The sequence below is a fragment of the Pongo pygmaeus genome, chromosome 13, assembly GCF_028885625.2.
Source record: "Pongo pygmaeus isolate AG05252 chromosome 13, NHGRI_mPonPyg2-v2.0_pri, whole genome shotgun sequence".
In the NCBI taxonomy this organism is placed as follows: Eukaryota; Metazoa; Chordata; class Mammalia; order Primates; family Hominidae; genus Pongo; species Pongo pygmaeus.
The window spans coordinates 119,122,943-119,149,385 of record NC_072386.2 but is presented as its reverse complement, the minus strand read 5'-3'; the positions used below and the strand labels follow the sequence as shown (position 1 = coordinate 119,149,385).

The following is a 26,443-nucleotide window of genomic DNA, read 5'->3' as shown; positions in this document are numbered from 1 at the left end:
ATGGTCTCAATCTCTTGACCTCATGATCTGCCTGCCTTGGCCTCCCAAAGTGCTGAGATTACAGGTGTGAGCCACCGCGCCCGGCTGATCACTTTTAGTAATAAAGGCAAGAAAAAAGCCTAGACCTTCTTTCTCCCAAAGCTGATCTTATATTCCAGGAGTTGTAAGATATCAAACAAGAACCCCACATGCATACAGCAGGTTTTGGTCTTCATTTCCGTATCTTCCTCAAACTTCCACCTCCAGGGGCTGTTCCCCTTCTGTCCACGAAGGACAGGGTTGAATTAGGGCCTCTCAGGGCCACAGGAAGCCACTGGAGAGTGGAAAGGGGCAGACACAAGAATGAAAGCAGAAAAGACAGCTACTGTTTCAGGTGCTGAGAGAACCTGGGCAGGCCACCTCTCTGGGACCTTCCATCTCTAGGATTTAGCAATGGGGCTGGAAGTGGCATTATGCTTTCCAGAGGGGATTATTACCCCTAGCAACCCATGTCAACAGGAAAATTTTTCATAGCAGCATCTCTGTGATGTGTACTTTGAAAACTACCAAGGAGGCCAGGCACAGTGGCTCATGCCTGTAATACCGGCACTTTGGGAGGCCGAGGCGAGCAGATCACTTGAGATCAGGAGTTCAAGACCAGCCTGGCAAACATGGTGAAACTCCAACTCTATTAAAAATACAAAAACTAGCTGGTGTGGTGGTGCATGCCTGAGTCCCAGCTAACTCAGAGGCTGAGGCAGGAGAATACTTGAACCTGGGATGTGGAGGTTGCAGTGAGCTGAGATCATGCCACTGAACTCTAGCCTAGGCAACAGAACAAGACTCCGTCTCAAAAAAACAAAAACAAAAAAACCAAAACTACCAAGGCTTTTTATTTTTTGAAAAGGCATTTTTGGGCTGGGCACAGTGGCTCACACCTGTAATCCCAGCACTCTGGGAGGCCAAGGAGGGCGGATCACGAGGTCAAGAGTTCGAGACCAGCCTGGCCAATATGGTGAAACCCTGTCTCTATTAAAAATACAAAAATTAGCCAGGCGGGGTGGTGCACGCCTGTAGTCCCAGCTACTCGGGAGGCTGAGGCAGGAGAATCGCTTGTACCTAGGAGGTGGAGGTTGCAATGAGCTGAGATTGCACCATTGCACTCCAGACTGGATGACAGAGCAAGACTCTGTCTCAAAAAAAAAAAAAAAAAAAAAAGGCATTTTTGGCTGTGTGTGGTGGTGGCTCACACCTGTAATCCCAGCACTTTGGGAGGCTGAGGTGGGCGGGTTACTTGAGGTCAGGAGTTTTGAGACCAGCCTGGCCAACATAGCAAAACCCCGTCTCTACTAAAAATACAAAAATTAGCCAGGTGTGGTGGTGCGTGCCTGTAATCCCAGCTACTCGGGAGGCTGAGTCAGGAGAATCGCTTGTACCCAGGAGGTGGAGGTTGCAATGAGCTGAGATTGCGCCACTGCACTCCAGCCTGGGTGACAAAACGAGACTCTTTCTCAAAAAGTAAATAAATAAATAAAAATAAAGTATTAAACCTTGCCATACCTCAGAGGCAATCACTGTTTACCACTACTTGCATATTCTCCTAGAAAACGTTCTGTAGATATAAACATATTCTCCCAGAAAACGTTCTGCACATACAAACATATGCATTTACACATGGACACAGACGCCCCTTTTCTGCACAAATAGGGCCGGCCAAATGTTATACGTTGTGCATCTCCATGCTTCATTATCATGCATAAATATCTGTCTCAATCTTTTTGTTTTTGAGACAGGGTCCTCTTCTGTAACCCAGGCTGCAGTGCAGTGGCATAATCACAGCTTACTGAAATCTCAACCTCCCCTCCAAGTAACTAGGACTACAAGTGCGTACCACTGCACCCAGCTGATTTTTTATCTTTTGTAGGGGCAGGGTCTCGTCGTGTTGCCCAGGCTGGTCTTGAACTCCTGGGCTCAAGTGATCCTCCTGCCTTGGCCTCCCTAAGTGCTGGGATCACAGGTATAAGCCATGGCAATCAGCCTCTACCTCAGTCTCTGCAAGGCTGCATGGTATTCCATTGTATGGATGTATCATATTTCTCTTTTGTTTTGTTTTGTTTGAGACGGGGTCTCACTGTGTAACACAGGCTATGCAGTGGCATGATCATGGCTCACTGCAGCCTTAACCTCCCTGGCTCAAGCGATCCTCCCACCTCAGCCTTCTGAGTAGCTGGAACTACAAGCGCATGCCACCACGCCCAACTAGTTTTTTATTTTTTGTAGAGATAGGATCTCACTATGTTGCCCAGGCTGATCTCAAACTCCTGGGCCCAAGCGATCCTCCCTCCTGGGCCTCCTAAAAGTGTTGGGATTACAGGTGTGAGCCCACCACGCCGAGCCAGATGTATTATAATTTAACCAACACTCTGCTGATGGACATTTAGGTTGCTTCCAATTTCTCTGTTACAAACAATGCTATAGCAAAAAATCTATAAAAAATCCCTGTACTTGTAATCCCAGCACTTTGGGAGGCTGAGGTGGGCGGATCATGAGGTCAGGAGATCGAGATCATCCTGGCTAACACGGTGAAACCCCATCTCTACCATAAAAAATTAGCCGGGCGTGGTGGCGGGCACCTATAGTCCCAGCTACTTGGGAGGCTGAGGCAGAAGAATGGTGTGAATCCGGGAGGCGGAGCTTGCAATGGGCCGAGATTGCACCACTGCACTCCAGCCTGGGTGACAGAGCGAGACTCCGTCTCAAAAAAAAAAAAAAAAAAAAAAAAAAAAAAAATCCCTCTACTCTTCTATGATGTTTTTAGGACAACTTCCTAGACGAAAAATTACAGAATCAATGTTTAGACAAGTGCTGCCAAACTGACTCCAGAACAGTTGAATCAGGTTCACAGTCCTATAAAAAACGTTTTAAAAGATTCGGGCCAGGTGCAGTGCCTCACACCTGTAATCCCAGACTTTGGGAGGCTGAGGTGAGCCGATCGCCTGAGGTCGGGAGTTCGAGACCAGCCTGACCAACATGGACAAACCCCATCTCTACTAAAAATACAAAACTAGCCAGGATGGTGGTGCATGCCTGTAATCCTAGCTACTCAGGAGGCTGAGGCAGGAGAATCGCTTGACCCAGGAGGCGGAGGTTGTGGTGAGCCGAGATCGCGCCACTGCACTCCAGCCTGGGCAACAAGAGCGAAACTCCATTTTGAAAAAAAAAAAAAAAAAAAAGATTCATTGATATTTCATATGCTTGCTGGCAGGAGATAGTTGTCATTTTTTAAACTTTTTCCATTCAAGAAAAAAGCTCATTGTTTTTGTTTTAAAAAAATATATACTGCGGCTTTTAATTTACATTTCACTGATTATTAGTGAAGTATATGTAGTAAAAAATATAAGGCAGCATCCTAATTTCAATCCTTGTAATTTATTGTACTGGTCAGAGCAGTTTCCATTTAATCCTAAGAAGGCCCCATACTCCCTTTGTCTCTAAGGGAAAGGAGTCTCCTTTGTCTGGTAAATCAAGGAGTCAGTTTTGACATAGTTTTATGAGGTATGACTATAAACTTCAAGGAGTTACTTTTGTTTTTCATTTCTATTTTTTTTTTTCTTTTCACTGCTGGTATGAAAGATTTCTAATGTAATAAACTATAAGAAAAATAGGCTGGCTGCGGTGGCTGACGTCTGTAATCCCAACACTTTGGGAGGCCGAGGCGGGTGGATCACCTGAGGTCAGGAGTTCGAGACCAGCCTGGCCAACACGGTGAAACCCCATCTCTACTAAAAATAAAAAAAATCAGACAGAAGTGGTGGCGGGCGCCTGTATTCCCAGCTACTAGGGAGGCTGAAGCAGGAGAATCACTTGCACCTGGGAGGCAGAGGTTGCAGTGAGCCAAGATCATGCCACTGCACTCCAGCCTGGGCAACAGAGCAAGGCTCTGTCTCAAAAATAAAAGAAAGAAAAGAAAAGAAAAGAAAATACATGTGATGTGGCTCCTCACAAGCAAAGCAGAGAGGCTAAGAATACTGCCTCTAGAATGAATCTCAACTCCAGCTCTGCTACCTTCTCTGTAACTCTGGGAAAATCACTTCTCTCTGAGGCCTAGTTCCTCATCTCTGCCTTTGGACAGCAGGACTTCCCACACAGCAGTATCATGAGAACTCAAGAAGATTCACACAGTTTCAGGGTTTAGCAAGGCCCTCAGTAAATGGGGTCTGTTAGGACATTCCAGTAGCTATAGCTGACCCTGAATCATACCGAGGCTGAGGCCTGCTAGGATCTGAGCAGTCCGAGAAGAAAAGCCTGGGCAAGGGTGAGCCTACCTCCCACTTGCATCCCACGGGCCGGGCAGATGATTTTCCAGGGGGCATCCAAGGTACCTTGGTTTTCACCCGGACACTCCGCCGCACATTCACAGTGTCCCCTTTCATTCCTCGCTTGTGAGATTTCTGTGGAAAGGGACAAACCCAGGGTCACTTCCACACCCAGCTGGCCACGGTGCCACGCTAGTGACATCCCTCTCCGACTGGCAGAGTGCCTCTTCTGACTAATGTTACTGCTGCTGCTCCTGGATGACAGGCCTGCCTACCTTCTAACCAGGAAACCGGCCTCCGAAAGAGTGTGTTTGTCTCCCAAATCTTTGGAGTCAGAGTGCGAGGAGGCTGGGCTTAGCAGGATCACCCAGATCCACAGCTACTACCTCGCCCCACTGGCATGCTCCTACCTGGCTGCTGGTCGCTGACGGTTTCGGGAGTTTTTTTATGTGGACATGGACAGGGGTGTTCTCATCCACGTGAACATGTAAGGGGGGAGTTGAAGAGCGGTCCTTCATGGTTGGCTTCTGGCAGGTGGGGGAGGACAACACAAAAATGGTTGATCTGTGGATGAGTAAACTGGGCATAAAAACAGAGCTCACAGCCTCTGGGGGCCACCAAAAAGCCTAGCCACCAAGCGAGCAGGACAGCTACCAACTACTGGCATGCAGGCAGGGAGCAAGGCGGGAGTATCATTCAGCAGGCTCCTGCAGAGATCCCAGCAGAAGACCACCAGGGAGATTCTGGTCCACTCAAGAGGGGTCTGCAAGACCCGCCTGTTCTAGAACAGATGCCAGACGCAGGCACCAGGGTCCTCAGGGCTGGATCTCCTCTAAACCTGCTGGAATGCACAGCTCCTCCTTGGATTTAGTGAAGCACAGCGGAAAGCAGGCGGATCCTTCTACACAGTGATCTCAACTGGGCATGCAGATTGGCATGGGAAACACACAAAATGCTCAGGGTGCAGAATAAATCAGAGAGCAGGCAGATCAAAGACCACGAAAACAGAAAGCTGGAGGAAATCCTAAGGATGAGAAGGTTGTCTAGATTCTAAAGAAAACATGAGCAAGGCAGAACCGCAGCTACAAACCCCTCAACCACCACCAGCTCTTATCCTTCCCCTCATTCTTTAAACTTTTTTTTTCTATTCTTTTTCTTTTCCTTTCTTTATTTTAAAAATCTCAAGATTTTAGGATTTGGCTGGAAGAATAAGTCTAAGACAATTTCCTCACACCCGGCAACCTTACCACAGGCAAACATGATCATAATTAAAAATCAGCAGGGTATGCATAACAGCACCTAGCAGAGCAACTGGGCGGCGATGGTGCCAGCAGGGTAAGGCACCTCCTAGAAAAGGTGTGCATAAGCATTTTTAGCAGGGTGACCAAAGAGGGCTGCTACATGAGTGCATCACCTACCGTCACAGTTACACTGGGTGCGCCACAAGGTGCTCTCAAGACCTTTTTCTGCGTGAGACTCGTTACTCCGTTCTTCCCACACGATGGAAACCTGCACCCAGGCACAAGAACCAGATTGTAAGCAGAAAACTAGGGCTCTCTTATATTTTAGATCTCATGAAATTACACACTGACTACGATAGCTAACATCTTCATGGCTAGGAAAACCAGCCTAGAATTCCTTGACTCCCCTGAGATGAGTACCAGATGTGCATGGTGTGTCCAGCAGTGGGATGGAAATAGGGTGACAGGCATTTGCAGGCTGGACTTTTAACATATCATCACATCACATGTATTATGACCCTTGCTGAAAAGCCTAGCTGACATCCTGTCAGATGACAAAAAGCAAGCAGCACATGAACAGCAGCCAAGGTGCTGGTTTGGCCAAGGGTAGAAGCACCCAGGACAGTGCCTGGCGCAGAGGTGGCCCTGGAGAAAGGTGCAGTGAGTGAATGACAAAAATAGAGCATTAGTGACCACAAGCCATGTCTCATGCCTGTAATCCCAACACTTTTGGAGGCCAAGGCAGGCAGATTGCTTGAGCCCAGAAGTTTGAGACCAGCCTGGGCAACATGGCAAGACCCCATCTCTACAAAACATACAAAAATTAGCTGGGTGTGGTGGCGTGTGTCTGTAGTCCCAGCTACTTGGGAGGCTGAGGTGGGAGAATCACTTAAGCCTGGGAGGTGGAGGCTGCAGTGAGCAGTAACCACGCCACTGCACTCCAGCCTAGGTGGCAGAGGGAGACCCCGTTTCAAAACAACAACAAAAAAGAAAAAAAAAATTTTTTTCAAAGAGCATTAGGCTCAGGCACGAGAAGTCACTGTGACGCACACTCATCAAATTAAGTCTCAAATATTCCCCTAAGAGAATAAAAAAGTATCTATTTCCCAAAATATTCCACTTGCTATCCTTTAAGCTCTTAAGCAGCAGAGGATTTTTTTTTAAATGCCATGTGTAATTCACCTTGCTTACACATATACTGTACAGCCCCATCACCAGATCTGCAAAGATAGCCAAATAAAAAAAAAAAAAAAAAAAAGAGAGAGAGCAAAAGTTTAAAAGTTTAATTTGCTCCAAAACCTTTCAGCAGTATATCCAAGAACTCCAGGATGGGAAGGGCCTTGGAATAACCATCTGATCCATCTCGTTGCCTTTTTTTTTTTTTTTTTGAGATGGAGTCTCACTCTGTCGCCCAGGCTGGAGTGCAGTGGCCCAATCTTGGCTCACTGCAACCTCTGCCTCCTGGGTTCAAGCAATTCTCCAATTCTCCTGCCCCAGCCTCCTGAGTAGCTGGGATTACAGGCGTGTGCCGCCATGCCCAGCTAATTTTTTATGTTTCTAGTAAAGACGGGGTTTCACCATGTTGGTCAGGCTGGTCTCAAACTCCTGACCTCAGGTGATCCACCCACCTTGGCCTCTCAATGTGGTAGGATTGCACAGGCATGAGCCACCGCGCCTGGCCCCCCAAAGTAGGGGGAGATCAGAGAGGCTGAGCGACCAGGGGGTGGCGGGGAGGGTGGGGCAGAGACAGGGAGGTCCCAAATTATCATCTTGCCCTCTTTACAAACACTTGGGGAAAATAATGCAACTTCAAAATGCAAGGAAAAAAATACTTGAGCACTTTGGTATGCGTTTTGCTGTATGTGTATTACATCGTGATTTTAAAAAGAAGGGAAAAAAAAAAATATATATATATATAGAGCTCTACTGATCCTTTAGCCAAGGAATACCAAAACTGAGAAGACAGGCTTTTTTCCCTCATCATTTAGAACATTGTTCACGTAAAGCCAATAGCTTTGGGAAATCTCTCAGTGGGTTTCTTGTCAAACCACCTGGATTCCATTATCTTGCTAACTGCCACATCCACCTCCTACAGGTTATTTATTTACATCTCGACTCCCTTCGAAAAGGCTCTGAACCTAATACTCTACTATATAAAGACAACAAGAGTGACCCTGTTTGCTTCCAGGAAGCTGTGACATCTGGGGAGGGAAGGAGCGAGGGAGGTAGAGCTAGGATTGTGTATACATTTCGTTCCCCCTTCCCTTTAAAAACGATTTTTAAATGTTTTGGTCCAGACTTTCAGCAAACACAATGAGGAAGCTGGAAGCCTCAGGCGAGCCTGCCCTGGGGACCCCTGGCCACCTTTCCCTGCCCTCCGGCGCAGGCGCCTCCCACATCTGCAATACCTGGGGGAGCCGCCTGAGGATGAGGCAGACATGGCTAGGCATCAAAGCCGCAAAGGTGGGCAATTGGGTCAGCAGGCTCTGCTCAGGGGGACCCAGAGGGGCGGGCTTGTCAAAGAGCCTCTCAAGGGGCCCGGCATCAAACGTCCTCTCTGAGGGGAGAAGGGTGGAAGCTTTGGGGTTTGCAGTTGGATGAAAACTTGGGAGGCGCTCCTCTACTGTCCAAGTCGCACAGCAACTGTCCTGCCAAAGTAGGGGGAGATAGGAGAGGCTGAGCGACCTGGGGGCAGAGGAGAGAAAGGGGAGGGGACGGGGCAGAACAGCGAGGGAAAGGACCACCGCGCCCGGGCCCCACGCGGAGGACTGCCGGTGGCTACCGGGGAAAACCTGAGGCGCCGGCGGACGTGCGGAGAGGGCGGGTGAGAACCGCTCGGCCCCAAGCGGGCCCCAGAGGGCCGGAACCGCGCTGGGAGCCGAGGGGATGCTGGGGCGGGGCCGCACAACTGTCTCCTAGGAGAAGAGGCGTTCCCGGAAGAACAGGTGCCCGAGAGGACCAATAGTGTTTGAAGGAGATAGGTGCGGAGGTTGCATGGGCCCCGGGTGCCCCGCCGCGAGGGAAAACTGAACAACCGAGTTCTCAGCAGGATAGACGCCGGGCTGGGAGGGGGCGGGCGGGACCCCCCCGGACGAGGGCCCTGGCGACCCGGAGACGGTGCCCGGGGGACAGCGCTGCCTACGGAGGGCGGGCAAGTGACTGCCGTGTGGATGCCCGCGGAGAGGACGAGGCGGTCGGGGCGATGCCGCCGGCGGGCAGCAGAGCGAGGGAGAGCCTCTGTCGGCGGAGAGAAGGGACGGCCACCCACCAGCAGGCAGGAGAGTACCGGTTTCTGCCCATGGAGAGAAAGGCGAAGCCCTGCCTGCGGGCGGCAGAGGAGGGGCGGAGCCCCGTGGTAGCCAGGAGAGGAAGGAGGCGGCCGACCGCCCGTTAGCGGGAGGAGAGGCCCGGCGCTGGTGGGCGGGGCGGGGGCCCAGGTTCTGACAGGAGGGGGACGAGCGCGACGCGGGGGGGAACGCAGGACTCGACGGCGCCGCGGGGTCGACCGCGCCGGGAGTGCGAAGGCGACGTCTCGCCCGCGGTGCCCCGGAGGGCGATGGATCCCGCCTGCCGGCGGCCTCTCACCAGGAGCGACACGGCTGTGCCCAGAAACGCCGCCTTATGAAGTCGTTGAAGTCGGAGGCCAGGGTCGTGCCATGGAGACGCCGCGGCGGATGCAGTCTGGCTCTGGCGGCGGCTCCTCCCCGCTTCCGCCTCCTTTTCCGACACCCGGTCGGCAGCTCGCCCATTGGCCAGTTCAAACCCCCCCGGGAGCCGCTTGGGTTTCGCCATCGAGGCCCAGCCCCTAGCGTCACAGAGATGCCCCGCCCCGCCAGAAGCACCGCCCACTTCCGGGCCACGCGTCCCGTCACCAAGGAGACGTGCGACGCGTCCAGCGAGCCTGGCCGGGTCTCGCCCCCCATTCAAGGGCTTTCCCGCTCGGCCCTGTTTCCCCTGCCTTGGGTCCTCCCGGATTCCCCTCACTCAAAGGAGCGTACGGTTCCGACGCGCTCCCCTCGGTACCCACCAGGAAACTAGGCTCACAGAGGACCCATGGAACAAGTTATTGGGAGCTGCACACTGCCTCGGAAAATCCAGCCCTGCCCCTAGTCCACTGTTAGTGCAGAGATGGAGCTGGCTTCTGCGCATTCCCCGGCCACTCTCCCCTGCCCACATAGCCTCTGTCTCGGCCCCAACAGGAGAAAGGGTCGGCATTCCCCTTGCTCTTCACTACCCTCCTGCACATTTTTTTTTTTTTTTTTTTTGAGACGGAGTCTTGCCCTGTCGCCCAGGCTGGAGTGCAGTGGCGCGATCTCGGCTCAGTGCAAGCTCCGCCTCCCGGGTTCACGCCATTCTCCTGCCTCAGCCTCCCGAGCAGCTGGGACTACAGGCGCCCGCCACCACGCCCGGCTAATTTTTTTTTTTTTTTTTTTTTTTTGTATTTTTAGTAGAGACAGAGTTTCACCGTGTTGGGCAGGATAGTCTCGATCTCCTGACCTCATGATCCGCCCGCCCCGGCCTCCCAAAGTGCTTGTATTACCGGCGTGACCCTCCGCGCCCGGTCTACCACCCTCCTGCACTCTCTATGCCGCTCTGTGTTGTACAGACCTATTCTGATGAGGTCCTTGCTGGTCCGCCATCTTCTCAATTATGCTTCGCTGTCAGCCAGTCAGGGGAGGTCTGTCACGTGGCTCATAATGCCGCCCTGGAATCTGGGAGACCTGAACAACCTCCGGGCCAACTGGGCCACAGTCCCTTGACCTTTCTCCAGTGACCCCGCAGCACCTTAGCCACACAGCTCCAGGGTCACACAAGTGTTTCACCTGCAATCCTAAAGTCAGATTCGCAAACAAAACCTGCTTTTCCGCCTCGCTTTCACAGTACACTGCATACTGAATTTGTTCTGTAATGTCAGGGAGCTCCCCGATCCTTGATCCATTCATTGTCTCTCTGTTGAATAATTGATAGATTTCCTAATCCTCATTGTAACCCAACCATTTAAGATTCTGCGGTGGCTCACGCCTGTAATCCCCGCACTTTGGGAGGCTGAGGCAGGCGGATCACCTAAGGTCAGAAGTTCAAGACCAGACTGCCCAACATAGCGAAACCCCGTCTCTACTAAAAATACAAAAATTAACCGGGCATGGTGGTGTGTGCCTGTAATCCCAGCTACTAGGGAGGAGGAGGCAGGGATAATTGCTTGAACCTGGAAGGCGGAGGTTGCAGTGAGCCAAAATCACCACTACACTTCAGCCTGGGTGACAGAGTAAGACTCTGTCTCAAAACAAAACAAACAAACAAAGTATATACAGGTTCAAGGAAAAGAGGACAGGAAAAGGAGGTCCCAGTCCTCCTGGAGTGGGCAGGAGATGGTTCCCAGAGGTGATGGTATTGGAGCTGAACCATGAAAGGTGAGTGGAAGTTTGCCAAACAAGCAGCAAAGGGAATTCTAAGCAGAGAGCAGTAGGTACACAGGTACCACATGCAGGTACAAGAGAATACGGCATATTCTATGAAGCATCATCACTGCAGTCCCTTGAAGTGTTACAGGGCCAGTGATGAGAGAAATCCTGCCAAAGTCAGCAGGACCAGACAATGCAGCGTCTGATAGGCCAGCCTAAGGTGTTGGACTTCATCCCTCAGAAGCCTGGAAAGCCATGAAGGGGTTTTCAGTATTTCACTCTAGGCCAGGCGCTGTGGCTCACACCTGTAATCCCAGCACTTTGAGAGGCTGAGGCAGGTTGATCACTTGAGGTCAGGAATTTGAGAACGGCCTGGCCAACGTGGTGAAACCCCGTCTCTACTAAAAATACAAAAATTAGCTGGGCATGGCAGCCGGCGCCTATAGTCCCAGCTACTCAGGAGGCTGAGGCAGGAGAATCAATTAAACCCAGGAGGTAGAGGTTACAGTGAGCCAAGATTGCACCACTGCACTCCAGCCTGGGCAACAGAGCGCGACTCCATCTCAAAAAAAAAAAAAAAAAAAAAAAGGTGGCCAAGCGCAAAGTGGCTCACGCCTGTAATACCAGCACTTTGAGAGGTCAAGGCAGGCAGATCACCTGAGGTCAGGAGTTCCAGACCAGCCTGGCCAACAATGTGGAAACCTCATCTCTACTAAAAATACAAAAATTATCCAGGCGTGGTGGTGCATGCCTGTAATCCCAGCTACTCAGGAGGCTGAGGCACGAAAATTGCATGAACCTGGAAGGCAAAGGTTGCTGTGAGCCAAGATTGCAACACTGCACTCCACCCTGGAGGATAGAGCGAGACTCCATCTCCAAAAATGCGGAGCATGGATTGGAAAGACAAGAAAGCATGTAGAGAGAGGAGGCCTTTGCAATATTAACTGTAAACAAAATTCGGGGGTGGGGGGTGGCAGGCGTGGTGGCTCATGCTTGTAATCCCAGCACTTTGGGAGACTGAGGTGGGAGGATTACCTGAGCTCAGGAGTTTGAGACCAGCCTGAGCAACATGGGGAGGCCCCATCTCTTAAAAAAAAAAAAAAAAAGGGTGGGGGGCTGGGCACGGTGTCTTACGTCTGTAATCCCAGCACTTCGGGAGGCCGAGGCAGGCGGATGACTTGAGGTCAGGAGTTCCAGACCAGCCTGGCCAACAGGCAAAACCCCATCTCTACTAAAAATACAAAAAAATTAGCCAGGCGTGGTGGCGGGCACCTGTAATCCCAGCTACTCGGGAGGCTGAGACAGGAGAATTGTGCGAACCCAGAAGGCAGAGGTTGCAGTGAGCAGGGATCCCGCCACTGCACTCCAGCCTGGACGACAGAGTGAGACTTCGTCTCAAAAAAAAAAAAAAAAAAAAAAAAATCACCAGGCATGGTGGCTCATGCCTGTAATCTCAGCACTTTTGGAGGCTGAGGTGCGAGGATTGCTTGAAACCTGGAGTTTGAAACCAGCCTGGGCGACATAGGGGACACCATCTCTACAAAACATTTTTAAAAATTAGTCGGGCGTGGTGGCACATGCCTGTAGTTCCAGCTACTTGGGAGGCTGAGGTGGGAGGGTCGCTTGAGCCTGGGAGTTCGAGACTGCAGTGAGCCATGATTGTGCCACTGTACTCAAGCCTGGGTGAAATAGTGAGACTCTATCTCAGAAAATAAACATAAATAAATAAACATAAATAAATATACACATTTTTATACATACATATTATATATAATATACCCAGGCTAGAGTGCAGTGGCATGATTACAGCTCACCGCAGCCTCAAGCTCCTGAGCTCCAACGATCCTCCCTCCTCAGCCTCTTGTGTAGCTAAGACTGCTGGTGCGGGTCACCAAGCCCGGCTAATTTTTTTTTTTTTTTTTTGAGACAGTCTCACTATGTTTCCCAGGCTGGTCTGGAATTCCTGGTCTCAAGTGATTCTCCCACCTCCGAAGGAGGTGCATCAGTCTCCTGAGTAGCTGGGAATACAAGCACAAGCCACTGCACCTGGTTGTAATATAAACTTGTATGAGGTTGCTCTATCACTGCCTGCTGGGCACCCCAGTGTCCCCACTGGACCGTGGATTCCTTGTGGACTAGGGTGATATCACAGTCATTTCTTTATCTCCAGTAGCCAAACCAACCTGTACACGGTAGACAATCAACAAAAGAAATGTTGAATGAATGTATGGATTAATAATACTATTAATAACGCCACCTAGTGCATTAAGTGGGAGGGAGGTAGTATTCACGGGAAGGAAGGCAGCATTCCACAGAATGCGCTGGGTACCCCTTGTAGAGCTCACCCCCTCCCTGCAGGAGAGGACGTTAGCCAAACAGCATCCCAGCTCCCAATCCTCCTGCGAGCCATCAGTCAGGAACAGCTTCAGCCTCTTGGAGGTGAGCACGGAGCAGTCGGGGATGGTGGACACAGGTCGGGGGAGCCCAGGCTGGGCCCTGCTTCCCTGGGTCAGCTGGAGTAAATATCGCTATCAATGGTTCCCAAACCAGAGTCACAGGCTTGTTAAAACACAGATTACAGGAACTAATTCTCTAAAAGTTCCTGATTCAATAGGTTTGAGATGGGGCCAGAAAATTTGCATTTCTTTGTTGTTGTTGTTGTTTTTGAGACAGAGTTTTGCGCTTGTTGACCAGGCTGGAGGGCTGTGGCATTGATCTTGGCTCACTGCAATCTCCGCACCTCCGGGTTCAATCGATTCTCTTGCCTCAGCCTCCTGAGTAGCTGGGATTACAGGCGCCTGCCACCACGCCTGGCTAATTTTTTGTATTTTTAGAAGAGACGAGGTTTCATCATATTGGCCAGGCTGGTTTCGAACTCCTGACCTCAGGTGATCCACCCGCCTCGGCATCCCAAAGCCCAGGGATTACAAGAGTGAGCCACTGTGCTCGGCCAAAAATTTGCATTTCTAATAAATGTCCAGGTGATGCTGGTGCTACTGGCCAAGGATCACATTTGGAGAACCACAGAAGTATTTACCAGACCCACAGGCCACCCCAAAGCTCAGAGGCTATGAGTCTGTCTGATCTCTGCATCCTCCACCTCCCCGGTCCCCATGGGGCGTTGAGAGGAACTCCTGCTCTGGCCAAAATGGAGTTGATGGTTTACACAGAAACATCCAGGAGTATGTGTGTTTCAGAAAATAAGTGCAACCTGAGAAATTCCCTTGCCCCAAACACACAAACCACCCCAAACCAGAAACAGTGTTCATCCTCCACTTGTCTCTAGAGTGTCCACTTCAGGAGTGCCGGCGCTGGGCCTGGCCCAGGATCTCCAGCTCCTGCAACTGTGGGAACCCTCCAGGTCAAGTTCAGATGCTCCCTCCTCCCTGAGGCCTGCTGTGGCTCCTGCTTCTCAGGATGCACTGATGGCTCCCTCCTGGGTATGGGTCCCAATATCCCTGCTGTGAGCACTCGTGTGTGTACGGAAATCTTGTGCCACCTCCTACTGGGTGCTCTCTTAAGGCAAGGGCCACTTCTTCATGTCCCACAGAATCTAGCACAAAATAGATGCTCTGAGAGTTTCACTTTAAAAGTCCAGTGAAGGATCAAATAAACTTTAAAGACTTCTTTTGGGGGCCCAGGCACAGTGTGGCTCATGCCTGTAATCCTAGCACTTTGGGAGACTGAGGCGGGCTTGAGCCCAGGAGTTCAAGACCAGCCTGGGCACCATTGTGTGTCTACAAAAAAATACAAAACTTAAAGCCAGGCCCCATGGCTCACGCCTGTAATCTCAGCACTTTGGGAGGCCGAGGGGGGCAAATCACGAAGTCAGGAGATCGAGACCATCCTGGCTAACACGGTGAAACCCCGTCTCTACTAAAAATACAAAAAAATTAGCCAGGCGTGGTGGTGGGCACCTGTAGTCCCAGCTACTCAGGAGACTAAGGCAAGAGAATGGTGTGAACCTGGGAGGCGGAGCTTGCAACGAGCCAAGATTGCACCACTGCACTTCAGCCTGGCGACAGAGCGAGACTCCGTCTCAAAAAAAAAAAAAAAAAATACAAAACTTCGCTAGACGTGGCGACACTAACCTGTAGTCCCAGCTATTTGGGAGGCTGAGGTAGGAGGATCACCTGAGCCTGGGGAGGTTGAGGCTGCAGTGAGTAGTGATCGTGCCACTGTGCTCCAGCCTGGGTAACAGAATGAGACCTCATCTCAAAAAAAAAAAAAACAAAACAAAACAAAAAAAAACTTCTAAAAACTTTTAGACTTTTGGGTCTAAAAGTAATATTAAAAATTTGAGAGCAACCTAAATATGCATCAACAGAGGAATCAATTAACATAGTACATCTATGTTATCTGTATGCCAGTTTAAAAGCATTAGTTACACCCATAAGTAATAATAGAAGATCCTCAAGACATACCATCTGATCCTACGTATGCTAAAACATAAACTGTAGGAGCCGGGCATGGTGACTCACGCCTGTAATCCCAATACTTTGGGAGGCCTAGGTGGGAGGATCACTTGAGGCCAGAAGTTTGAGACCAGCCTGGCCAACATGGTGAAACTCTGTCTCTACTAGAAATACAAAAATTAGCCAGGTGTGGTGGCACACACCTGTGGTCTCAGCTACGGGGGAGGCTGAAGCATGAGAATTGCTTGAACACGGGAGGTAGAGGTTGCAGTGATCCAAGATCACCACTGCACTCTAGCCTGGGCAAAAGAGGAACACTGTTTCAAACAAAAAAAAAAGACAGGAGATCTTGCCAAAAGGGTTAGGCCAGTTTATACCCAACCAACAGTTTTTTTTTTTTTTCCAGATGTTAACTGCTGTTTTATTATTTTTATTATTATTATTATTTATTAATTAGAGATGGGGTCTTGCTATGTTGCCCAGGCTGGTCGCGAACTCCTGAGCTCAAGCGATCCTCCTGCTTCAGTCTCCCAAAGTTCTGGGATTACAGGCATGAACCACTGCGCTGGCCTATTAACTGCTGTTGAGCTTTTAATGTGCACCTTACAGACTTTTCAAGGCAAATGAAAATATTTTGCACTTAAATCAACTCATATTACACTTATTATCCAACAACCTTTTTCTCTGATTTAACATGGCACAGGTACAGCTGTCTTTCTGTGTTGGAGCCCCAACCAACAGTTTCTGAGAATGCATAAACTCACCCAGTATTTACTGTGTTATAAACAACAGGAGGGATTTTGCCAGTCTTTCAAGCAATGAATATGCCCTCTGCTAGACAAACTATCCCTGCATGCAGAAAACTGAAAGTCTCTCAATTCTCTTTAAGAGATTAGTTTCTTTGTTTTGTTTTGTTTGAGACAGGGTCTCGCTTTTTCACCCAAGGTAGATAGGAGAATTGCTAGAACCTGGGAGGCAGAGGTTACAATGAGCTGAGATGGCACCACTGTACCCCAGCCTGGGTGACAGAGCAAGACTCTGTCTCAGAAAGAAAAAAAACAAAATGGAAATGTATTGTCTGGCAGTTCTGGAGGCTGAAGTTCAAGATCAAGGTGTCTGCAGGGCTGTGCTCCTTCTGAAGGTGCCAGGGAAGGATATATTCCCAACCTTGTTCTAACTTCTAGTGGTTCCTTGGCAGCATAACTCCAACCTCCATCTGGTATTCTGTGTGTGTGCCTGTGTCCAAATTTCCCCTTTTTGTAAGGACATCAGATATACTGGATTAGGGACCCACTCTACAGTAGGGCCCCATCTTAATGGATTACATTTACGATGACCCTATATCCAAATGAGCGGCCAGGCGCAGTGGCTCATGCCTGTAATCCCAGCACTTTGGGAGGCGGAGGTGGGCAGATCATGAGGTCAGGAGTTCAAGACCAGCCCGGCCAACATGGCGAAACCCCGTCTCTACTAAAAATACAAAAATTAGCCGGGCATGGTGGCATGCACCTGTAGTCCCAGCTACTCGGGGAGGCTGAGGCAGGAGAATTGCTTGAACCGGGAGGTGGATGTTGCAGTGAGCTGAGATCGTGCCACTGCACTCCAGCCTGGCAATAGAGCTAGACTTTGTCTCAAAAAAACAAAACAAAACAAAATAAGGTCACATTCTGAGGTACTAGGGGTAAGAACTTCAACACATGAATTCAGGGAGGATGCAATTCAACCCATAACAGAATGTAAAAGTTTGGTTTAAGGATTATAATAAAATAAACACTAACATAGCCAGGACGCAGCTTAAGAAAGAAAAGAGGCTGGGCACAGTGGCTCAGGCCTGTAATCCCAGCACTTTGGGAGGTCAAGGAGGGCAGATCACTTGAGTTCAGGAGTTCAAGACCAGCCTGGCAAACATGGCGAAACCCCGTCTCTACTAAAAAAATACAAAAATTAGCTGAGCATGGTGGCACGTGCCTGTAATCCCAGCTACTCAGGAGGATGAGGCAGGAGAATCTCTTGAACTCAGGAGGCGGAGGTTGCAGTGAGCCGAGATGGCACCACTGCACTCCAGCCTGGGTGACAGAGATTCTGTCTCAAAAAAGAAAAAAAAAGGAAAGGAAAGAGATTAAAAAATCATTTCAGGCTGGATGTGGTGGCACACACCTATAATCTTAGCACTTTGGGAGCCAAGGAAGGCAGATCACTTGAGCCCAGGAGTTCAAGACCAGTCTAGGCAGCATACTGAGACTTCGTCTCTACAAAAAAATAAAATAAAAAACTCAGCCGTCACAGTGTGTGCCTGTGGTCCCAGCTACTTGGGAGGCTGAGGCGGGAAGATCACCTGAGACTGGGGAGGTGGAAGCTACAGTGAGTGTGATCAAGCCACTGCACTCCTGCCTGGGCGATAGAATGATACTGTCTCAAAAAGAAAAAAAAAAAAAGTCCAATTTTTTTTTTTCTTTTTGAGACAGAGTTTCGCTCTTGTTGGCCAGGCTGGAGTGCAATGGCATGTGTGATCTCCGCTCACTGCAACCACCACCTCCCAGATTCAAGCGATTCTCCTGCCTCAGCCTCCCAAGTGGCTGGGATTACAGGCATGTGCCACCACGCTCAGCTAATTTTGTATTTTTAGTACAGACAGGGTTTCTCCATGTTGGTCAGATTGGTCTTGAACTCCCGACCTCAGGTGATCCGCCCACCTTGGCCTCCCAAGGTGCTGGGATTATAGGCATGAGCCACCACGCCCGGCCTAAAAAGGTCCAAACTTTATATCACCTGCAGCTGTGAATAAAGGTTCTCACTATTAGTAGCCATCAAGAATTTCTTAAGAGACTACCATTACAAAGCCTATTTCTCCTGATAAAGTTATCAGAAATTGTGTGTAGCTGTTTCAAACATGAAACCTGACATAAAAAGCTATTTTCATAGAGGCAAGGTCACATTTCACATGTATTTATTTAGCTGCAGTGTCTCGTTCTGTCACCTAGCCTGGAGTGCAGTGCTGTGATCATAGCCCATTGCAGCCTTGAACTCCTGGGTTAAAATGATCCTCCCACCTCAGCCTCCCAAGTAGCTGGGACTACAGGTGCACACTACCACACTCGGCTATTTTTAACTTATTTATTTATTTTGAGATGGAGTCTCGCTCTGTCGCCTAGGCTGGAGTGCATTGGCGCAATCTCAGCTCACTGCAACCTCTGCCTCCCAGGTTCAAGGATTCTCCTGCCTCAGCCTCCCAAGTAGCTGGGATTACACGTGCGTGCCAACATGTCTGGCTAATTTTTCTATTTTTAGTAGAGATGGGGTTTCACCATGTTGGCCAGGCTGGTCTCAAACTTCTGACCTCAAGTGATCTGCCCACCTCGGCCTCCCAAAGTGCTGGCATTTCAAGAATGAGCCAGGGCGCCTGGCCCTTGTGCATCCTTCTTGATAAAGAAAGGGAGGTTCCTGGCTGTTATCAGGAGAATGTCAGCTGCTTGCTCTGTGGAGAGGAAAGGAAGACTACAGGCAACCATTCTCTTCTCTTTTTGGATATACATGATCTGTACAAAGTGGTCATCACTAGGCCTCTCTTGTCCAGACAATTTCCCTCTTAAGTTGTCATACATGCTACAAATTTTGTGCTTTCCCTCATCCATTCTAGCTTTAGGCAATAACGTCTTTCATAGTCCTCCACATCAAGGAGTAATCTGTAGGTTTTCTCAATCATGACAAGGGTTTTGTTTGTTCGTTTGAGACTGAGTCTCCCTCTGTCGCTAGGCTGGAGTGCAGTGGCATGATCTCGGCTCACTGCAACCTCCACCTCCCAGGTTCAAGCGATTCTCCTGCCTCAGCCTCCTGACTAGCTGGGACTACAGGCGTGCGCCACCAAGCCTGGCTAATTTTTGTATTTTTAGTAGAGACGGGGTTTCACCGTGTTAGCCAGGATGGTCTGGATCTCTTGACCTCATGGTCTGCCCACCTCGGCCTCCCAAAGTGCTGAGATTACAGATTTGAGCCACTGCGCTCGGCCATGACAAGGGTTTTTCTCCTCTTGTCTCAAACTTTTGTCTCATCATCCTCACTCCAAGATGTCACAACAGCATCAATCATTTTTTGCTGATTATTTACACTAGAAACAGTCAGCTTTCCCAAAGAGCCCGCAAATTGCACTGGATTATAGGTGCGCTCCAGTTTGGCCACCCGAGTGGTGATGAGCTTGGTGCGCTCCTTTTTCGGGCCATCACCTTATATTTCTTCAGCAGATGACAGTTTTTCCAAGTAATTCTGGTAATGAAAATCATCCAGGTAGGGGTCAGTGCTTTGCAGTTGCATCATCTGGATTTTAGGGAGCCAATCCTTTTCCCGCTGCAACATGAGATTGGTATATGGATCCTTTCAGAGAAGATCTTGATGACTGTTCCATGACTTCCTCTATCCCCTGCACCATTGAGATTCTGATGCTGATTTCTATTCTGTTGCTGTCTCTGATGCAAGAGTCAACAGTGCTGTGGATGAAAGTGAGTTGCGTCTGGTCTAAACCTTGGGGCCTGAGATCTTAGGTTCTGCAGGTGAAGTCCTGGGCCAGGAGGGTGCTGCTGTGGAGGTGGTGCAGCAGGGGTGGAGCACTAAAGAAGGCACAGAAGCCTGGTGCTGGGGGAAGCATATGCCCAACTGACCCTTGTAGTAACTCGGGATTCATAGCAGCAAGTAGACTACCAACAAATCCAGGGACCCATGCGAACTCGCTGGGAGACATACATCCAGGCTGTAGCGGGACACAGCAGAGCTGGCTTGGAGATGTCCTGTCACTATAGGGAGCAGGATAATGCAGTGGCATTGGGGGCTGAACATGAACAGGCTTTGGACACAGAAAGTGTTGGGTGAGACTGGATACAGCCATCTGCTTAGGTGGGGTGCCTATGGGGACAGCTCTAACAGGAGGACTGCCAATGATAAGTGAAGTTGGCCGCCTTGGTAATGCATGTTCAGAAAGGTCTCGATCATCTTCTGGACGCTGGGGGCCTCTGAGGCAAGGCACACTCATACAGACACTGTATGAGTGAGCAGTAGTCTTTGGATTCCCCTCAGAACTTCAGATTCATCCCAGATACTGGAATTCAGACTTCCTGGTTGGGGTTATAAAACTGGCCTGGTTTGCACTGCCCTCATGATAGCTGGATCTTCTAGTTCATTTTCAATCACCATCTTACTGAGCCTTTCTGCCAGATTCTCCTCATGGTCACCCAACAAGTCCATTTCATCCCTCTCTCCATTGCCTGTTTGTTCAATAACTGCCACTGGTTGCTTTTCTTCCAGTTCAGCCAGGCACTCATGTGCTTCCTGCCAATCATCATCAATTGCACCTGACCCGAATGTATTATCACTGAATTGATCAATTTCCTCATCTTCTTTTCCCAGGCCCTGAAATGCATCTTCAACTTCATTCACAGGACAATCCTCCAAAGACTCTTGGGGAGGGAGGGAGGGAGTGGGGAGAAAAGTAGGGAAGAGAGGGAAGAAGCACTTCCCGGGTTCGGGTCCTCCACCGACTCAGGACCCCTGGCTGCTGCCATACACCCAGTTGCAATTATATTTAAAGACTTAGGCCAGCTGGGCGCGGTGGCTCACACCTGTAATCCCAGCACTTTGGGAGGCTGAGGTGGGAGGATCATCTCAGGTCAGGAGTTCAAGACCAGCCTGGCCAACATGGTGAAACCCTTTCTCTACTAAAAATAAAAAAATTAGCCGGGCGTGGTGGCACACACCTGTAATCCCAGCTACTCCAGAGGCTGAGGCAGGAGAATTGCTTGAATCCAGGAGGCGGAGGTTGCAGTGAGCCGAAATCGCGCCACTGCACTCCAGCCTCCAGCCTGAGTGACAAAGCAAGGCTCTGTCTAAAAAAAAAAAAAAAAAAAAAAAAAAAGACCTGGGCCAGGCGTGATGGCTCACGCCTATAATCCCAGCACTGTGGGAGGCCAAGGTGGGTATATCGCTTGAGGTCAGAAGTTTGAGACCAGGCTGGGTCAACATGGTGAAACCCCGTCTCTACTAAAAATACCAAAAAAAAAAAAAAAAAAAAAAAAATTAGCCGGCCGTGGTGGCACACGCCTGTATTCCCAGCTACTTGGGAGGCTGAGGTGGGAGGATCGCTTGAACCGGGAGGCAGAGGTTGCAGTGAACCGAAATTGCACCACTGCACTCCAGCCTGGGCGACTGAGCAAGGCTCTATCTCAAAAAAAAAAAAAAAAGCTGTCACAGATGCCAGTAGGAGAACAGGTTAGTTGTAAACAAATGGGAAGTATTGAAATTTGTGAAGATGGAGCTGGGGAGCCACCCCCAGGAGTGATGCACACCAGCCTCCTCCTTCCTGGGCCAGCTGTACCTTGGGCACACGGGACCAGAACTCCTCTAGCAGGAGGTCCATGGGTCCCCTGTCCAAGACAAGCAGTGGCGCCCTATGCACCTGACTGCTTAAGTGGATGTCCAGGGTGTGGACCCCCACCTTGGCCGAGCTAGCTCATCAGAACATGTTCACTTTCCACAGGAACCATGGACATAAAATAGCATCCTGCCCCACACAGGCCACCATAAGCCCTGCCCAGCTGCCCCAAAGAGAGCGGTGATCAACATTTATTGGCTCACTTGCCAATAAATCACACTGAGTGCCCATGGCACACCGCTGCAGAAGAGGCTGAGCCCAGCCTGGCTCTGAGGATGAGTCTGCTTGGCCTGTTGATAACCCCACCTCCTTGTCAGTGATTGTCAACACTTCGTTCAGAAATGGACACGTGACTCTATTTGGGCCAATGTGGAGAGGCTGGCTGGGGTTCTTTCTTCAAAAGCATCTAGAAGTGACTTTTTTTTTTTTTTTGAGACAGAGTCTTGCTCTGTCGCCCAGGCTGGAGTGCAGTGGCACCATCTCAGCTCACTGCAAGCTTCGCCTCCCAAGTTCACGCCATTCTCCCACCTCAGCCTCCTGAGTAGCTGGAACTACAGACGCCCACCACCACATCTAGCTAATTTTGCTTTTGTATTTTTAGTAGAGACGGGGTTTCACTGTGTTAGCCAGGATGGTCTTGATCTCCTGATCTTGTGATCCGCCCGCCTCGGCCTCCCAAAGTGCTGGGATTATAGGCGTGAACCACCACGCCCAGCCTAGAAGTGACTCTTTTTTTTGAGATGGAGTCTCGCTCTGTCACCCAAACTGGAGTGCAGTGATGCAATCTCGGCTCACTGCAACCTCTGCCTCTCAGGTTCAAGTGATTCTCTTGCCTCAGCCTCCTGAGTAGCTGAGATTACAGGTGCCTGCCACCACGCCCAGCTAATTTTGGTATTTTTAGTAGAGATGGGGTTTCCCTATGTTGGCCAGGCTGGTCTCAAACTCTTGACCTCCAGTGATCCATCCACCTCGGCCTCCCAAAGTGCTGGGATTACAGCTTTGCACTCTGTGTTATGTCAGCCTGTACATGGTCTTCTTAAGTCAGTTTGAGTTGGTCCCTTACAGCAAAAAGCATCCTTACTCACAGCTCTGGGATAATCAGAAGACCAGATAATCAAATACCATTCATTGTGCCTTACCTGCATTCTACAAGGTAGTATTGCCCTCACTTGGAGATGGAGAAACGAAGGTTCAGAGAGGCTAAGTAACATGCCCAAGGTCACACATTCCCCACGCCATGTCAGGACTATAGCCCACGTGGGACCCACTTCAGATTCCACGTTCTTTATCCTGGCAACATGCCAGCAAAGGAGGAAGCAAAAGAACTTTAAAAGCAGACAAAGGAGCTCGGGAAACGCTGCAGTTTGGGGCACTCAGCAAAGGGGCCGATAGCCTCTGACTTCAGCAGACAGGGAGCCAGAAGCACTTACAACAATTCGAGTTTACAAGAGAAGGTACTACTTGCTACTTAAAAAGTCAGGGAGCAGATTTCTATAAAAGCCATCACCTTGGAGAGGCGCGGTGGCTCACACCAGTAATCCCAGCACTTTAGGAGGCCGAGGTGGGGGGAATTGCTTGAGCTCAGGAGTTCAAGACCAGCCTGGCCAACATGGTGAAACCCAGTCTCTAATAAAAATAGAAAAATTAGCTGGACGTGGTGTCTCATGCCTGTAATCCCAACTACTTGGGAGACTGAGGCAGGAGAATCACTTGAACCCAGGAGGTGGAGGTTGCAGTAAGCTGAGATCCCGCCACTGCACTCCAGCCTGGGCGACAGAGGGAGACTCGTCTCAAAACAAAACAAAACACCAGCCTGGGCCTGGTGGCTCACACCTGTAATCCCAGAACTTTAGGAGGCTGAGGCAGGAGGATTGTTTGAGCTCAGGATTCAAGACCAGCCTGGGTAATATACCGAGATCTGACCTCTACAAAAAATTTAAAAATTAGCCAGGGGTGGTAGCATGGGCCTATAGATCCAGCTACTTGGGAGGCTGAGGCAGGAGGATCAGTTGAGCCCAGGAGGTCAAGGCTGCAATGAGCTGTGGTTGCACCACTGTACTCTGGCGAGTACATCACTGCCTGGGTGACAGAGTAAGACAGAGTGAGACCCTGTCTCAAAAATAAATAAACAAAAATAAAAATGGCCAAGTGCAGTGGCTCATGCCTGTAATTCCAGCAGTTTAGGAGGCCAAGGCAGGAGGATCACTTGAGCTCAGGAGTTTGAGACCAGCCTGCGCAACATAGTGAGAACTGTGTCTCTACCAAAAAAAAAAAAAAAAAAGAGAGAGAGAGTAAAAAAAGTCAGGCCTCACCCATAGCCTACTAAATCAGAACCTTCAGAGAATTGGGAGCGGGCAGGAATGTGCCTTTTAACAGGTTCCTGTGGTGGAGGAGTATACAGCTTGAGGGGTTCCAAGCTTCTATCTCCAGCCCAGACTGGGGCCCCGAATTCCAGACTTGTGTATCCAGCTACTTACTTGACATACCCTTTTGGATCTCAATTTTTTTTTTTTTTTGAGACAGTCTCTGTCACCCAGGCCGGAGTACAATCGCATGATCGCAGCTTACTGCAACCTCCGCCCCCGGCTTCAAGCGATTCTCCTACCTCAGCCTACTGAGCAGCTGAGACTACAGGTGCCCACCACCACACCCAGCTAATTTTTTTTTTGAAACTAAGTTTCACTCTTGTTGCCCAGGCTGGAGTGCAACGGTGCGATCTAGGCTCCCTGCAGCCTCCACCTCCTGGGTTCAAGCAATTCTCCTGCCTCAGCCTCCTGAGTAGCTGGGATTACAGGCACCCACCACCATGCCCGACTAATTTTTGTATTTTTAGTAGAGATGGGTTTCACCATGTTGGCCAGGCTGGTCTCGAACTCCTGACCTCAGGTGATCCACCCGTCTCAGCCTCCCAATGTGCTAGGATTATACGTGTGAGCCACCGCGCCCAGCCATGCTTGAATTATTACAGTGGGTTCCTAACTGGTCTCCCTGTTTCTTCCATGGACCTGCCTACAGTTTATTCTCAGCACAGTAGCCGGTGTGATCTTATAACACTACATGAGATCATGCCACATCTCTGCCAGGGTGATCATGTAAAAATGTAAGTTAGATGGTTACTTCTTTGCCTCCATCTCTCTGGGGGCTCCATCTCAGAGTAAAAGCCAAAATGGCCTTCATGGCCATCCCTGCTCTGGCCCCAACCTTGGCTCTATCAACTCTAGACACTGGTCCTCCTCTCTTCTGCACTGACAGTCCTGCTTCTGCCTCAGGACCTTTGCATATGCTGTTCCTTCTGCTTGGAAGCTCTTCCTTTTACTATCCCCAAGGCTCAGCCCCTCCCATCCTTAAAGTCTTCTTTTTTTTTTTTTTTTTTTGTCTCTTTTTTTTTTTTGAGACAGAGTCTTACTCTGTCACCCAGGCTGGAGTGCAGTGGTTTGATCTCGGCCCACTGCAACCTCCACCTCCCAGGTTCAAGCAATTCTCTGCCTCAGCCTCCCACGTAGCTGGGACTACAGGCGCCCACCACCACGCCTGGCTAATTTTTGTATTTTTAGTAGAGACGGGGTTTCACCCTCTTGGCCAGGCTGGTCTTGAACTCCTGACCTCGTGATCCACCTGCCTCGGCCTCCCAAAGTGGTGGGATTACAGGTGTGAGCCACCCTGCCCGGTGAAGTCTTTTGTTTTTGAGATGGAGTCTCACTCTGTCGCCCAAGCTGGAGTGCAGTGGTGCAAGCTCAGCTCACTGCAACCTCCACCTCCCGGGTTCAAGCGATTCTCCTGCTTCAGTCTCCCGAGTAGCTGGCATTACAGGCGCCCGCTACCACACCTGGCTAATTTTTGTATTTTTAATAGAGATGGAATTTCCCTGTGTTGGCCAGGCTGGTCTCAAACTCCTGGCCTCCAGTGATCCATCTGTTTAGGCCTTCCAAAGTGCTAGGATTACAGGCGTGAGCAACTATGCCTGGCCCACTCCTGCGTCTTTGTTCAGGTGTTAACTTCTCAGATCTTACTTTGTATCTCCCCACTTCTCATTTTTCTCTATAGCAATTCACACCCTCTAATCTTTCCTTGTTTTTGTCTGCATCCCTCATTAGGATGTCAGTTTTGGCCAGGTGTGGTGACAGAAGGTGACAGAGTGAGACTCCGCCACAAAAAAAAAGAAAAAAAAAGAATGTCAGCTTAATGAGGTCAGGGGTTTGTCAGTTTCATTCACTGCTGAATCCCCAGGGCCTGATCGTGGCCCATGGGAGGTGCTTAATAAAGGTTAACAAATTAATGAAAGGGACACCCGGAGCCTGGAGAGAAGTGAGTCGCTCAAGGTCATAGCCATCCAGAATGAATGACTTTCATCTTAGAACGAATAAAGCACCGAGTCCACAGCTCCAGCCCAAGGTCCTTCTCACAGCCGTGCCAGGTCCTGGACCTCAACCCCAGGACAGAGCCAAGGGATACCCCAACCTCAGGGAGTGCCTGTCAGACTCTGTCAGGACTGGGGTGCTCACACAACCAAGTCAGGGGGCCACATGGAAGAGGAGCAGGAACGGTGGAAGCCAAAGCAGCCATGGCCAAGGCCAAGAGCCATCTCCCCTCCCACCCCTCCAGCTGCCTGAGTGCAGGCATGACAGACAGTGGCTGGGCCCAGAAGCCCGACTCTCTGGGGGCAGGGGACAGGCCT

General features: G+C 50.0%; 1 protein-coding gene and 1 pseudogene across 19 annotated transcripts in view; both read right to left on the bottom strand.

The window, feature by feature from the left end:
- ODF2 (outer dense fiber of sperm tails 2) overlaps window positions 1-10,457 on the bottom strand; it is a 45,842-nt gene extending 35,385 nt beyond the window's left edge. For 2 of the 19 annotated variants that reach the window (XM_054501073.2, XM_054501086.1), the window contains exons 1-4: window positions 9,122-9,310; window positions 5,714-5,804; window positions 4,706-4,822; window positions 4,305-4,430 (exon numbers count right to left, since the gene is read on the bottom strand). In XM_054501073.2, coding sequence (XP_054357048.1) covers window positions 4,305-4,430; window positions 4,706-4,822; window positions 5,714-5,804; window positions 9,122-9,285 — 498 coding nt within the window. In that variant the 5' untranslated portion in view covers window positions 9,286-9,310. Of the gene's footprint in view, window positions 1-4,304; window positions 4,431-4,705; window positions 4,860-5,713; window positions 5,805-7,944; window positions 8,187-8,804; window positions 8,997-9,121; window positions 9,372-10,144 lie in introns of those variants that run through there. The other 17 variants (XM_054501067.2, XM_054501068.2, XM_054501075.2 and 14 more) reach the window with 17 other exon arrangements.
- An 8,156-nt stretch (window positions 10,458-18,613) lies between these two features.
- Window positions 18,614-20,955, bottom strand: LOC129043876 (protein PAT1 homolog 1-like; annotated as a pseudogene).
- Between the last annotated feature and the right edge of the window lie 5,488 nt (window positions 20,956-26,443).